Raw genomic sequence first — 13,299 nt, forward strand, 5'->3', positions numbered from 1 at the left:
ACAGAGATCTCATATTATAAAAGTATGAAAATCATGTGTGCACATAGACTATATCACATCTACATGAAACACAAACACAAACACATGGATTTCTTCTAAACACAACGACATGGATATAAATCCAGTGTTATCGGCGTATTAAAAAAATAAGACAATGTATGAGTGTGACAATCAACCATGTGAAATCTTGTCTTTCTATAAATATACTAGTTTAGAACTTTTTGTTTTATTTTATTTATTTGTTATTTTACTATATCTTAAGATAAGCTTATGCCAACTGACTTTCAAATTAAAATGGAATATTCTCGTTTTGTTAGGTGGTTGGATCTCGTTTTATTTAAATTTTCCTATATCCGTCTTACCGAGTAATTTAACATTTTTTACAACTAAGAATATGCTCTTTTCCGTCCAATTGGGAATATGCTTAACAACACTATCATGGATGATTATCCTAAATGTACAATAAATTTACTACTTAATCTTCATTCATGTTATCATGTTAATATACTATTGAAGGATTCCATTGTAAACTATTTCATGGATGATAATCCTAAAGTGTCTTTGGCTTCCCCAGTCAATATTAAACAAATTCAACGCAAACTTTTTAATAACAGTAAATAAACTTACCCAACATTAATATTTGACCAATAAAAAGTCATAAATAAAGCTTTGAAAATATTAATGGGGAAGAATTCAATAGTTTTCGAAACATCTTAAACCTTACTCTACCTAATAACTAGACTTAAAAGCAAAGAATCGAATTAAACGAACCACCCCACTCTTCTGCTAATAGGCAAAAACAAATTCCAGGTGTAAAAGCACGTCAGCAAGAGAAAACACGTGGACCAATGATGTAAAAACGTGCACGGAACAGTAAAAGAAGGGATACCACGCGGTATCACAGCCTCATAATATTCCCTTCAAAATGGGAATATTATAATTATTATCCAATCCCGAAATTAACTCTCTTTTTTTTGGTTCTGACAATGACAAACAAAATAGGTTTCGTGTAGTAAGAGTATCCTCCACGTGTCATTAAAAACAAAAAAAATGGTTCGAAGAGTGACTGGCTCTACCCGGTAAATCCACTATCCTTGAACTGCCACATCCGGTCGCGTGGTTATTATTTATTTTATTTCCTCTACTTACAAAAAAAAAATGGTGTATTTATTTTCTTCAAATGGGGGTTTAAGCTTTTTTTCAGTTGTTTGGTTTTTTCTTTTTCAAAGGGTTTAATGTCTTCTTCTTCTTCTTCTTCGTTATTTCTATTCTAGAAGAGAGAGAGAGAGAAAGACAAGGACGATCGTTAAATCTTTTTCTCTTAAATCTTAGAATTTCAAAGTCTCTGTAATTTTTTTCTCTTTTCATTTGTATAGCACAATTGTTCTTAATCAGAGATTCGTGAGAGGTAAAGGTAGCGTAATTATTCAGTTTGCGTGATCTATAATTTAACTGGCGCCAGATTGTGATCCAGGAATCGTTGGCTTGTTAGGTGAGTTTTTTTGTTCATCACAATTCATGTTCTCAATTCTGTTTTTCTGATCCACAAACTCAATTCATGTTCTGTTTTTGGTGACAAAAAAGTATTGAATCTGAAGTCGAATAAATTATTTGGCGGTTTGTCAGAAGTTGGCAATCGAGATCTGATTATGTTTTATTGTTTGTTTCTACGTAAATTGTGAGCATTTAAGTTACATTTGTTTCATTGATCTAAGTTTTTGCGTTTCATCTATACGTTGCTTGTTTCGCTGCATTTTTGCATGTTTTTTAAAAAACAAACAAAGTGATCAAGGGTTTGGTGTTCATTGTTGATCTGAATCTGTATAGGGCTTAGTTTTATCTTCCTGATTTTTTTTTTTTTTTTGCATTTGACCTCGGATCTGTTGATCATTAGTTTAAGAATGTGTTCAAATTATACTGATTAGCTTAATTTTGTTGGAGATGATCATGACATTAAAAGTCTTTGATTTTTTTGCAGGTTGTTGTTTTGTTATGCATAATTGAGAGATGGTGGTCAAAAGGAAGTTAAATTGTGGTGGCTCTAATGGTTTTGATTTCCCCAATATTCCCAAGGCTCCTCGTTCAAGCAGGGTAAGAGATCATGGTCTTCATTTTTTTTGTTTTTTTTTTTGTATGCTTTTGTAATACGTCTCTGATGACTTTTGTTTCCCTTTTGTAGAGGAAGGTCTCAGGTAAGAGATCTGATGATGAAAGTGAGATCTGTGCAATTGATTTGCTAGCTTCTCTTGCTGGAAAGTTGTTGGAAGAAAGTGAAAGTTCCTCAACGTCTACCTATGCATCTGAAGCTGATAATCTTGATCATTTGGGTGGACTGATTAAGCAAGAACTTGAAGATGGCTATACTACTAAGCCTTGTAAATCCGAGTTTTTCGATCCAGGAAACCCTGCTTCAAAGTCTACTAGTGAAAATACTAGCGTGACTTGTTTGCCATTTTCGTCTTTCGAAAATGATTGCATTTTGGAGCAAACACCGGTTTCTGATTGTAAGAGGGCATCTGGTTTGAAGTCCCTGGTAGGGAGCATCACTGAGGAGACATGTGTTGTTAATGAGGATGCCGGATCTGAACAAGGTGCTAATACTTTCAGCTTAAAGGATCCAAGTCAATTACATTCGCAGTCTCCAGAATCGGTCCTTCTGGATGGCGATGTGAAATTAGCACCATGCACGGATCAAGTCCCTAATGATTCTTTTAAAGGATATAGGAATCATTCTAAGTTAGTTTGCAGAGATGATGACGAAAACTATTGTAAGTATTATAAATTTAGTGACAAATGTAAGTCATATAGGCCTCTCTCCCGGGTTGGCAATAGAAGAATAATGCAGTCGGTGAGAGCAATCTCCAAGTTGAAGTGTTTTGAAGACACTAGAACAGGTTAGTATCATATTACTGTGTTTCTCCTTGGTGCATTTCTTTTTAGCTGCCGCTCTGCCCTTACTTTGCTTGCGGATATATTTCTAGATGGTCGTTTGAAGGCTCTCTACCGCAAGAGAAAATTATGTTATGGTTACAACCCATGGAAGCGTGAGACCATTCATAGGAAGAGAAGATTGTCTGACAAAGGTTTGGTCGTAAATTATGATGGTGGGCTCAGTAGTGAAAGTGTTTCCAATTCACCTGAAAAGGGAGAATCAGGTACATATTAGTCTATATCTAGATGGTTTATTACCTTGGCTGATATGGTTTTGATTTCATGATTTTTTTGCTTCTTTGTTGAATGCAGAAAATGGTGATTTCTCTGCTGCAAAAATAGGTCTTCTTTCGAAAGACTCCCGTGGTATATGATCAGTTGATAATTTACTGACTTATGGAGACATGATATGTGGGTCTCATGTTATTTCATTGTTTGCAGTAAAGTTCAGCATCAAGTCCCTTAGGATTCCGGAGCTTGTAATTGAAGTTCCAGAAACAGCAACAGTAGGCTTACTGAAGGTGCGTGATTAAATGTCTTTTCCTACCGGTCTCTGTAGATGTTTTGGTTCTGCTGTGTACAATGATGAAGTGTTATTTACATAAACCTTTTTGGTTGCAGAGGACGGTGAAGGAGGCGGTTACTGCTTTACTCGGTGGTGGAATACGTATTGGGGTGTTAGTCCAAGGGAAAAAAGTTAGAGATGACAACAACACTCTATCACAGACTGGTCTTTCGTGTAGAGAAAATCTTGGCAACCTTGGCTTCACCTTAGAGCCTGGTTTGGAAACACTGCCTGTACCTCTTTGTTCTGAAACTCCTGTCCTTTCTCTGCCAACTGACTCTACAAAGTTGTCAGAAAGGTACTAACAAACGTGATCTTATATATATATATATATATATTTGTTACTGCAAGTTTTGCTTGTGTATGGATAAATTTGAAGCTCTAGAGATATACCTAAGGACAATCATTCGATCTTGCTAGGTCCGCAGCTTCTCCAGCGTTAGAGACTGGAATTCCTCTCCCTCCCCAAGATGAAGATTACTTGATTAATTTGGGAAATAGTGTGGAGAACAATGATGAATTAGTCCCACATCTGAGTGACATACCAGCTGATGAACAACCTTCATCAGATTCAAGAGCGCTGGTTCCAGTTTTGGCCTTGGAATCCGACGCTCTTGCACTTGTTCCAGTTAACGAGAAACCTAAGCGTACAGAGCTTTCACAACGCAGAACCAGGAGACCATTCTCTGTTACAGAGGTAGAAGCTCTAGTAAGCGCAGTTGAAGAAGTTGGGACTGGAAGGTAAAAAGACTGGTTTGGTTGATGAGGGTTATTAATACAATAATTTGGTTATGTGGTCAAACTAATGATAGATATTCTTATTTCACAGATGGCGTGATGTGAAGTTGCGTTCTTTTGAGAATGCAAGTCATCGAACCTATGTGGACTTGAAGGTATGAGAACACATATCAGAAACTGGTCAAACACACTTTTGAGTCTTAGCCACTACATAAATGGTTCCAATAACTTTGTGATTTGTTGCAGGACAAATGGAAAACGTTGGTTCACACAGCAAGTATATCACCACAGCAACGAAGAGGAGAACCAGTGCCTCAAGAACTGCTAGACAGAGTCTTAGGAGCACATAGGTACTGGACACAGCACCAAATGAAACAGAACGGGAAACATCAGGTGGCTACAACAATGGTGGTTGAAGCAGGTTCGTCCATGTAAAGAAGGAGAATGGTAATAACAATAACTTTCACTTGACGACTAAGGAACCAAAGTGGGCAACTGTACAAAGGGAAACAACAAAATACAGAAACATACTTAATTTCTGAAAAGAAGAGTCTATATTTTTATTTTTTTTAAATCATAGCTGGTAGAAACAAGACGTTCCTTGACACTTTTGGTTACTTTTATGGTAAGTCTGTTCATTCCAAATTTCTAATTGATTTGATTATGTAATTTGGTGGTAGGACCATGGAAAAAGGGGAAATGTAATTTTAGACAATTCTTTTATTTTTTTGTTCATCATTCCATTCAATCTAATATCTATGGACTATGGCAGTGACTGGTTTTCATCAATCTCTAAACCATTTGACAATACTTTGTCGGCCATCGTCTTTCCTTCGTTCACATTGGGTTCTAAATATTTTGGATTCTATTGAGAATGGGGTTTTGGATTAACAGGGCCCAACTACTAAAGTTGGCTTGCTGCACTTTTGCCACAATCCCTCTCAAATTATTTATTTAGCAGTAAAACACCAAATTTAATCTTGGTTACACAATATAATATTAACCAAAATAAACAAAGAAGATTCAATTCAACTAAACACCAAAACAAGAAAATCCTCGATTGATTGTCACATTAAAAAAAAAAAATGTTTCTTTATCTAAATAATTTGGATTCGAAATTTTTAGCCACTTACATAATAGAACCATCAATTCCCAACAAATTAGGTCTACTAAATAGATTACTTTCGGAAGACGACTATTGCGCGCGATTTTTCAATATCTGCATAGATTTGATCCACTTCTCCACGAGTATGATACATTTGCCCTAATGGATCATAAAAATACTGCACATTGAAAACTAAACAAATATTAAAATCTGTTATATTATAATGTACATTGAAATTAAATGATAAAAATGTGTGATATATATAAACACACACATATAGAATGAAGAATCATATATGCAGTAAAAGCTAAGAGTTGACAAAAAAGAAGAAGTAAAAACTAGGATAAAAACTAACATTTGAGTGAGCTTGAGATTTAGAGAAGAAACTATATGCATGTGCATACATTTTTCTTGACTCGGGTCTCGAAACTATACTTTAATCATACTTGCCAAATCAAACATATATTATCTTGAAAAATGAATACAATTCTCATAGAAAGAGAGATTCTATCCCAAAACATAGATTACTAATTCTTAAAACTAATGAATTTTTTGCGGTGACAATAGAAGGTGAGTCTAGTAAAAAAATCTAAATCAACATGACAAGAACAACTAAACTACTACCACTTAGTTGATAGCATGTTAATTTTCCATCAAAAGAAAATAATAGTTACCCGGTAGAGTCGGTCATAGACCTTAAGACGCTCCTCAGCGATCCAACCAGAACGAAGCCAGTTGTAACGAGGACATGTATTATCAAACACAGTAGAAGACGTATTGGGGATTTTATTCAATTGTCTTCTGCGACTCACAATCATCAACGTCTCTTTCCCTTCTCTTGACAGATTTGCAACGCTGCTCTCATAACTGATCACATCCGATGATCTCTTTTGTCGTGGACGTTTCTGTCGTCGATGTCCAGAACTACTAGATTCAGCCTCCATATCTTATCCTTGTATTATCGTCTTGTTACACTTTTATCTTAACGAATTTCAAGTCTTTGTATTTACACAAAACTTATCACCTTAAGGATACAATTGTGCCATGTGTTTTCTCATCTTCGTTGGTTTTGCACATTGTATAGAAATATATCTTAAGGAGATTACAAAATCTCCAAATACATTAATGTATTTCTTTTTTATTTTCGTTATTCTGCACTATATATAGAAAAGTATCTTAAGAAATTTACACAATGTCCATAATACATTAATGTATTTATTTCCATAAATAAAATTATGTATTTTTACACTTAATACCAAACATAAAATAAATATCAATTTAAAAAATGGTTTAATGAATTTCTCTTTAATTTGTTTTATTGAAGTTTTGTTTTTGGAAAGTTTGAGTTTTCTTTTTCTGAATTTAATTAATATTATTTAACGTTAAATTAATAAAATTTTCAAGTTGAGAAAATGGTTACATTGCTGTAAAACAAAATTAATTAGAAGATAAATCAAGTATATAGTCCAAGTTAAGTTCCAAAGGATTTCACCAATATAACATTAATTTATCATATATTATTAGATGAGTACTCACATATATGTAAAAACCTCTCTAATTATAATTTGTATTGGTTTATCTTAGGAGGGGTTATTGGTCTATTGATTTGTAAATCTATATAGAGTTTGAAAATCTCTATTAATTATGAAATCAAGATATATGAATTTTGAAATAACATGTGTTTACCCATGGATTTGAATCCTTTTATTTTTCTCTTTCAAATCCATTCAATTCCATTTAAAACATAATTTGGATTTTCAAATCAAAAAACAAATGACTAAACGAATAACAAATGATTTTAACTAGTATTTATAAATCATCGAATCAATAACACATGATTTTAATTAAAATTTTAAAATCAATGATTGAATAACAAATGATTTTTGTTTGGAATTTCAATTCCTTATAAATCTATAAACCAATAACCCCTTCTTAGTCTTGCATCCTTGAATATACCCTGTTGACATAGATGTAAACTTGTTTATTTTTTGTTTGTGTTTAAATTGAAATATCATTGTTTTTTTTTTGTCAAGGTTGAAATATCATTGTTAATATCATCTTTTGAATACTTTTCACATAGAGGTAAATAGTAAACTTGATCAACTTTCAAATTTTTATCCTCCTAATTAATAATACTTTTCACTATTATATTTTGTTCACTGTTAAGAATGAGTAAAAAATTTGCAGTTTTTGATTTAAAATAGAATTATCCTCGCTAATATTTTTTTTGACTAGTTTGCAATATTTAAAAATGTGGACATTTTAGGGTTTATAAGGTTTTGGTAAAACAACAAAAAAGGAAGCAGAAGACATCGGTTGTTGTCGGCGCCGGAGGAAATGAGTGGGGCAGGTGTACCGGACTTTTTCTACAGAGAAGCTCAACGTCTTGGCTATGTTGCTCGCTCAGCTTTCAAGGTCAATATTACATTCATACCCTCCTCAGCTTCGTCTCCTTCTTCTTACATTGACTCTTCTCTCTGTCTGTCTCTGCAACTACAGCTTCTACAGATTCAAAAACAGTACAAGCTCATCAAACCAGGCTCCTCTGTTCTTGACCTAGGTTGCGCGCCTGGTGCTTGGCTTCAGGTCTTTTTTTGAGATTCCATAAGTTACAAGTTTCGAATTCTGTGTAAAGAGGCCTAAACTTGAATTTTGTTGCTATGATTCGGTGCAGGTTGCTTGCCAAAGCTTAGGCCCACTTAGAAGTGGTGGAATTGTCGTTGGTATGGATATAAAGGTCAGAGGAAGCTTCAAAAATGTAATCTTTTTGCTCTAAACTGTGTGAATCCATGAGCTTTTTCAATTTCAGAGCAGAAGGTGAAGGTTCCTCCACAGTGTGATTCTCGAGTGCAAACCATTGCTGCTGATGTTTTAAACTTTCCCAGACAAAAGATTCGGGAGTTATCACCTCAGGTTCTGAAACTGTCTCTGTGACTTTATTAGACTTGGTTCTAAGCATGGTTGATGTTTTTGTTTTCTATAAAACTGTTGTAACACAAGTTATGGACTGCTTTGTGGTGCAGCAATTGGGATTTTCAGTCATTCTTTCAGATATGTGTCACTCAGTATCTGGAATAACCACTAGAGATGCAGCTCTGTCTGCTGAATTGGGAATGCGAGCACTTGATTTGGCTGTTGGTCAAGCTGCCATCTCTCAGTCACCTAATGATGATGATGGAGGCCCAAACGAAAGTCGTCCTGGTGTACTTAGGCATGGTGGCCATCTTGTGATCAAGCTTCTAGAAAGCGAGGATGCTCAAGGTACTACTGGAAAGAACTGTATAACATTGCTATACAATTGAAAAATGCTTCTTCTTCCTTACATTAACACTTTGTTTGTCTTTTCGTTTAGATTTTGCTCGAATTTGCAAGCCTATCTTCAACAAGGCATCTTGGTTGAGGCCAAAAGCTACAAGACCATCATCTCGAGAAATTTACTTGATTTGCCAGGGATTTCGATAATTTAAGCTTTCATATACAATGGAAATCCGATGGTAACTCTTTTGTTTTTATAGATGTATTCAGTATTTTCTTGGATTGTGTAGTTTACAAAGGAAAAGAACAAATGAAATAAATAGAATGCAGGTTTTGCGTGTTACATTCCAGCTTCTCTGTCTGTATCTCTGTGCAGTTGTGTATGTCTCCCTGTTATTATCGGATCTGTGTCCTCCCCAATGACCAGAGACCTGTGTCTTTCACTGGTGTCTGTAAACAGAAAAATTGTCATTAATCAACTGAGCATAAAGAGCCAGAAGATCTGATTCTGGTCTGAAGGAATTTATAAACTCGAAAAAAGAATACAAACCTGCATTTTTACTGAAGGAAAGACGTTCCAAAACCGCAGGGTCTCATCTCCTGCTCCGGTCACTATAGTCTGGCCATCAGGTGACGTAGCCAAGTAAAGTACTCTCATACTGTGGCCCGTAAGTGTTGCAACCTACATCAGTTGATGCGTCAGTTATACATATTGAAGATGAGAGAAAGATCAAGAAAATGAGCTTTCAAGTGTGAACAAAACTATGTACCTTTGACATGGATGGGTACTTCCAGAGCATGATTTGGTTTTGAGAGTATCCATGAGTACTCACTATCTCGTTAACATTCTTGCTCCACGCCAGATTGCAGACCTGGCTCCCAGTGTCGATGCTGTTTAACTGATTTCCGTTTGTCGTGTTCCAGAATCTAATGCATCTGTCTGCGGTTCCACCTCCCGAAGCAAGGAGGCTGCTCTGATGAGGAGACCATGTAATTGCCTTAACCGCTGCTGTATGCTCAGTCAGCTTCAGAATAGGTTGCTGTGAATGATTGTTCCATACCAATAACTGTTTCCAAAAAAAGTACTCACCAGTGTTAATATGATAAGCTTCAAAGAAGTTCAACTTTTGCTCTTAACATATGGAACACAGAGATTGCAGAGCACTGAGTAGCTTATGCTCAAGATCACCTGATTATCATTGCCTCCAGACGCAAGCTCTCTATCATCATGAGACCATTTCAGACCGCAGACTTCAGATTTGTGGCCCACGAGTTTGCTGACAAAATCGCTCTGGACTCGGATATCATGCTGAAGGATGTTTCTGTCTCTGCTCCCTGATGATAAGATCCTTGAGTTCCATGCCAAGACACCAGTTCTTGTTTGATGACCTCCCATGGTTCGGACTCTCTTGCACTGTGTTCCGTCCCAAACCTGCCAAAAAGTAAACCGTTAGTAACTTCATTGCATCATAACAAAACTTTCCACAACCACAGATTGGAAGGTAACAAACAACACACCTGAACCTGACCATGACTTGTACCAATAGATATATATGAACCTTCCCGTGTCCACTGAACCGAGCACACACTGTCATTAGGCCCTAGGTCACATAACTTAGTCACCTAACCAACAAATTCACTGTTAAATGAATACACCACAACTAAAAACATTGTGCAAATCTTAAGAACTAGTCAAGTATATCAAAACACTCACTTTGCTATTGGAAGCCGTCCAAAGATAAACACAAGTACCAAGCCCAACGGCAAGAACATTCTGTGAACTCCAGTCCACAACATTCAAGTAGAAGTCATCTTGTAAAGAAGGAGCATCCAAGACCTGAGACCACATCAAAAACAAAACAATCTATCATTTCTACTTCTCATGAATCTGTAATAACATCACATAAACAGGTTGGATCTAAACGATATAATACCTTATGAGGTGTTTTAGGAACCTTGCGAGGGGGCTTCGGAGGCGGAGACGAGTCACTGGAGTGACCATTATCATTTCCGAGAATGGAAGGAGAAAACGGCGAACTAGGACTTGAATTGGAACGATCCGTCTTGAATCTCAACATGTTAGTACATGGACTCATCGGAGAAGAAGCAGATCCTTGACCACCTGCAGGAGACAAAAGAGGAGAAGCAAAATCAGATCCGAAAAGCTCAGATTTCAAAAGTCTAGAATAGGCTTCATTCCCTCCCTCTTTAACCGGGGTAGTCGGTTCCTTATCCTGCAGATCGAAAGCGTGGAGTCTCGAAGAAGATCTGCACGGTATGAATCTGTCGCTGCAAGTCGATTTAGACGGCGAGGATAAACTCGAAATCCCACGAAATGAGCTCGAAAACGTTTCTAAACGCAACGAAGTCTGGTTCATCCCTGCGGGAAGATTCAAACCGGTTTTGGTACTCTGTGGCGATGCCATTTCTGGGTTCTATTCGAAAGCACGGTTTGGTCGGAGATTGAAACAACCGTAGGAGAGAAGATTGCAAAAGAATCGAAGAGAGCTTTATCTCTCTCTTTTTTTTTCCCTTCTTTTGCGAAAAGTAGTAATGTTCTCCAACGGTCAAATTATGATGGTCGGAGAGATTATATAATAGGAAATAGGAGCGGGATCTGATTATCGGGACATTTATGTCATAAATCATCTATTATCGATTTCTGGAGTTCATGCTCCAACGGTCAGATCTTGGGTCCTAGCGTAAAAGATAATCAATATGAATAATATATGTCAATTAAATAATCAAGTGCTCAGTAATCAACAAAGCCGTCTTAGCTCAGTGGTAGAGCGCGTGGCTTTTAACCACGTGGCCGTGGGTTCGATCCCCACAGACGGCGATTCTATTGAGTACATTCAGTTTTGTCTTCTTGTCTTGTCCTTACCGGTTTGGTCCGAAAACTTTTAGTCTGTTTTTTGGTTTAGGATATAAAAACTCCAAACCAAACCCGACTCGGTGCACTTACTTCAAAACGAGTTTAACCATTCTTATATTTTACCTTTGAAAGCAATCAATTCCATTCCATCAAAGGGGTTTTTAGGGTTTCGTCACTCGCCGATAATCCTCTCTCTCTAGAAAACATGACTGCCGAACAGAAAGTGGAGCTCGCCGCCAAATTGGAAGAGCAGAAGATCGATGTAATTATCTCTCTTTTTCTACTTTTTTTGTTTCTTTTTTTTTTCATTTCAAAGTCTGAAAATGATTTAGCTGGATTCGTATTATTGATTTCTTCCTACCTCGATCTCAGTGACTGGTTTTAGATTTTGTAACACTAGAGTTACCAATTTTAGATCTGAATCTTCTTTTGTCGAACTCCATGAACATATGTCGATTGTCGCATTGCTTAAGTCGATAAATATCTAATTTCTTCTGATCTGGAATTGTAGCTTGATAAACCTGAGGTTGAAGATGATGATGACAATGATGAGGATGATTCCGAGGACGATGACGAGGCGGAGGGTAAGTTTTTTTTTGTTTTTGCCTCTTTCAATTCTCTTCAATTATATCTTGTCCGCATTCTATAAGTTCATTTGCCAAAATGCTACATGTTTCAAATTTTTGATGTGGTTGGTTCCATTCATTTTTACTACTCGGGCAGCTAAGTTGAATTTACTTTGCGTGTAGAAGAGTAACAGAGATGTCTATTTGTTGATAATCTGAAACTTTGTTGTAATGAGCCTATCTGTTTAATCCATTCTCTTGCTTTTATGTCACCCTGACTGGTGAAAGTTTGATACTTGGTTTGGTAAATATAGAATGAGGAATTCGGTATCATTTCTGATGAGCTACGTCATGACAGTGCTGTGATTTGTTTAACCAGGACATGATGGGGAGGCCGGTGGCCGGTCAAAGCAAAGCAGAAGTGAGAAAAAGAGTCGTAAAGCTATGTTGAAGCTTGGGATGAAACCAATCACTGGTGTTAGCCGTGTCACCGTCAAAAAGAGCAAGAATGTTTGTGCTCTTCAGAAAATTAAATCTCTCTTGTGTTAATTGTTTCCTATGTTTCCAAATTCATTGATAGAATGTGGATTGAAAATTGCAGATCTTGTTTGTGATATCAAAACCTGATGTGTTCAAGAGTCCAGCTTCAGATACATATGTGATCTTTGGTGAGGCCAAGATAGAGGATTTGAGCTCGCAGCTGCAGAGTCAAGCCGCAGAGCAGTTCAAGGCTCCCAACCTCAGCAACGTGATTTCACAGGGAGAAACATCGAGTGCTGCAACTGCAGCTGCTGTTCAAGATGATGATGATGAAGAGGTAGACGAGGAGGGAGTAGAGCCAAAGGACATCGAGCTTGTGATGACCCAAGCAGGAGTGTCTAAGCCAAGGGCAGTTAAGGCGCTCAAGCTCGCTAATGGAGATATAGTCTCTGCCATCATGGAGCTTACCACCTAAATCCGAAACTTTTCCTACTTTGATGTGCTTTTCGTGTTTTTGTTTTCCCATTTTCCTTTCAAGTGATTTTGCATGTTGTATCATTATATACTATACGTTTGGACTCATTTCATATTTTAGAAATTTGAGTGGATTTTCATGAGTTTATACTCTGTTTATTCACTTATCATCCTATTAAGAGAATTGCAAGTGCTTCATTTTCTTTTGTCAATAGTGAAGCCTCCAGAAATTGGAGCAAAGCTAAATAGTGGAGAAATACTTTTGAGTGGATTGTCATGAGTTTCACCACAACTCGAACTATTTTCTTAT

At 36.6% G+C, this 13,299-nt stretch overlaps 5 protein-coding genes, 1 long non-coding RNA gene and 2 other non-coding genes across 10 annotated transcripts; 5 read left to right on the top strand and 3 right to left on the bottom strand.

Annotated features, from left to right (window-relative positions):
• Positions 1–1,153: 1,153 nt before the first annotated feature.
• Positions 1,154–5,051, top strand: TBP1 (telomeric DNA binding protein 1). Of its 2 annotated transcripts, NM_121385.5 has the most exons (10): positions 1,154–1,492; positions 1,979–2,091; positions 2,180–2,894; positions 2,982–3,155; positions 3,244–3,297; positions 3,373–3,452; positions 3,553–3,794; positions 3,917–4,237; positions 4,326–4,389; positions 4,481–5,051. In NM_121385.5, the coding sequence occupies exons 2-10, from the start codon at positions 2,008–2,010 to the stop codon at positions 4,667–4,669; spliced, it is 1,923 nt and encodes a 640-aa protein (NP_196886.1). In that variant the 5' UTR covers positions 1,154–1,492; positions 1,979–2,007; the 3' UTR covers positions 4,670–5,051. The 2 variants fall into 2 exon arrangements, with proteins under 2 accessions (NP_196886.1, NP_001330208.1); NM_001343296.1 differs by lacking the exon at positions 1,154–1,492 and having other exon boundaries at positions 1,868–2,091; positions 4,481–5,018.
• A 229-nt stretch (positions 5,052–5,280) lies between these two features.
• AT5G13825 (uncharacterized protein) lies at positions 5,281–6,366 on the bottom strand. Its single transcript, NM_147862.2, has 2 exons — positions 6,014–6,366; positions 5,281–5,517 (listed from the first exon to the last, which is right to left on the bottom strand). Exons 1-2 carry the CDS (start codon positions 6,281–6,283, stop codon positions 5,413–5,415), a joined length of 375 nt encoding a protein of 124 aa, NP_680167.1. The 5' UTR covers positions 6,284–6,366; the 3' UTR covers positions 5,281–5,412.
• Positions 6,367–7,624: 1,258 nt separating this feature from the next.
• On the top strand, positions 7,625–8,801 carry AT5G13830 (FtsJ-like methyltransferase family protein; the record flags this gene model as incomplete). Its single annotated transcript, NM_121386.2, has 6 exons — positions 7,625–7,754; positions 7,839–7,925; positions 8,014–8,076; positions 8,154–8,252; positions 8,363–8,600; positions 8,692–8,801. Exons 1-6 carry the CDS (start codon positions 7,677–7,679, stop codon positions 8,799–8,801), a joined length of 675 nt encoding a protein of 224 aa, NP_196887.1. The 5' UTR covers positions 7,625–7,676.
• A 20-nt stretch (positions 8,802–8,821) lies between these two features.
• On the bottom strand, positions 8,822–11,780 carry FZR3 (FIZZY-related 3). Of its 2 annotated transcripts, NM_001203376.1 has the most exons (8): positions 11,754–11,780; positions 10,529–11,126; positions 10,309–10,431; positions 10,113–10,217; positions 9,784–10,026; positions 9,365–9,661; positions 9,145–9,276; positions 8,822–9,044 (listed from the first exon to the last, which is right to left on the bottom strand). In NM_001203376.1, the coding sequence occupies exons 2-8, from the start codon at positions 11,018–11,020 to the stop codon at positions 8,991–8,993; spliced, it is 1,446 nt and encodes a 481-aa protein (NP_001190305.1). In that variant the 5' UTR covers positions 11,021–11,126; positions 11,754–11,780; the 3' UTR covers positions 8,822–8,990. The 2 variants fall into 2 exon arrangements, with proteins under 2 accessions (NP_001190305.1, NP_196888.2); NM_121387.4 differs by lacking the exon at positions 11,754–11,780 and having other exon boundaries at positions 10,529–11,305.
• Positions 10,767–11,142, top strand: AT5G02105. Its single transcript, NR_142572.1, has one exon. It is a non-coding gene; the product is annotated as an other RNA (long non-coding RNA).
• On the top strand, positions 11,362–11,433 carry AT5G13845. Its single transcript has one exon. It is a non-coding gene; the product is annotated as a tRNA-Lys (tRNA).
• On the top strand, positions 11,591–13,260 carry NACA3 (nascent polypeptide-associated complex subunit alpha-like protein 3). The gene is made up of 4 exons (NM_121388.9): positions 11,591–11,731; positions 11,981–12,053; positions 12,415–12,545; positions 12,637–13,260. Exons 1-4 carry the CDS (start codon positions 11,675–11,677, stop codon positions 12,988–12,990), a joined length of 615 nt encoding a protein of 204 aa, NP_196889.4. The 5' UTR covers positions 11,591–11,674; the 3' UTR covers positions 12,991–13,260.
• On the bottom strand, positions 11,816–12,004 carry AT5G02115. The gene has a single exon (NR_142573.1).
• Positions 13,261–13,299: the final 39 nt, after the last annotated feature.

Source organism: Arabidopsis thaliana, chromosome 5 (assembly GCF_000001735.4).
Source record: "Arabidopsis thaliana chromosome 5, partial sequence".
Taxonomy (NCBI): Eukaryota; Viridiplantae; Streptophyta; class Magnoliopsida; order Brassicales; family Brassicaceae; genus Arabidopsis; species Arabidopsis thaliana.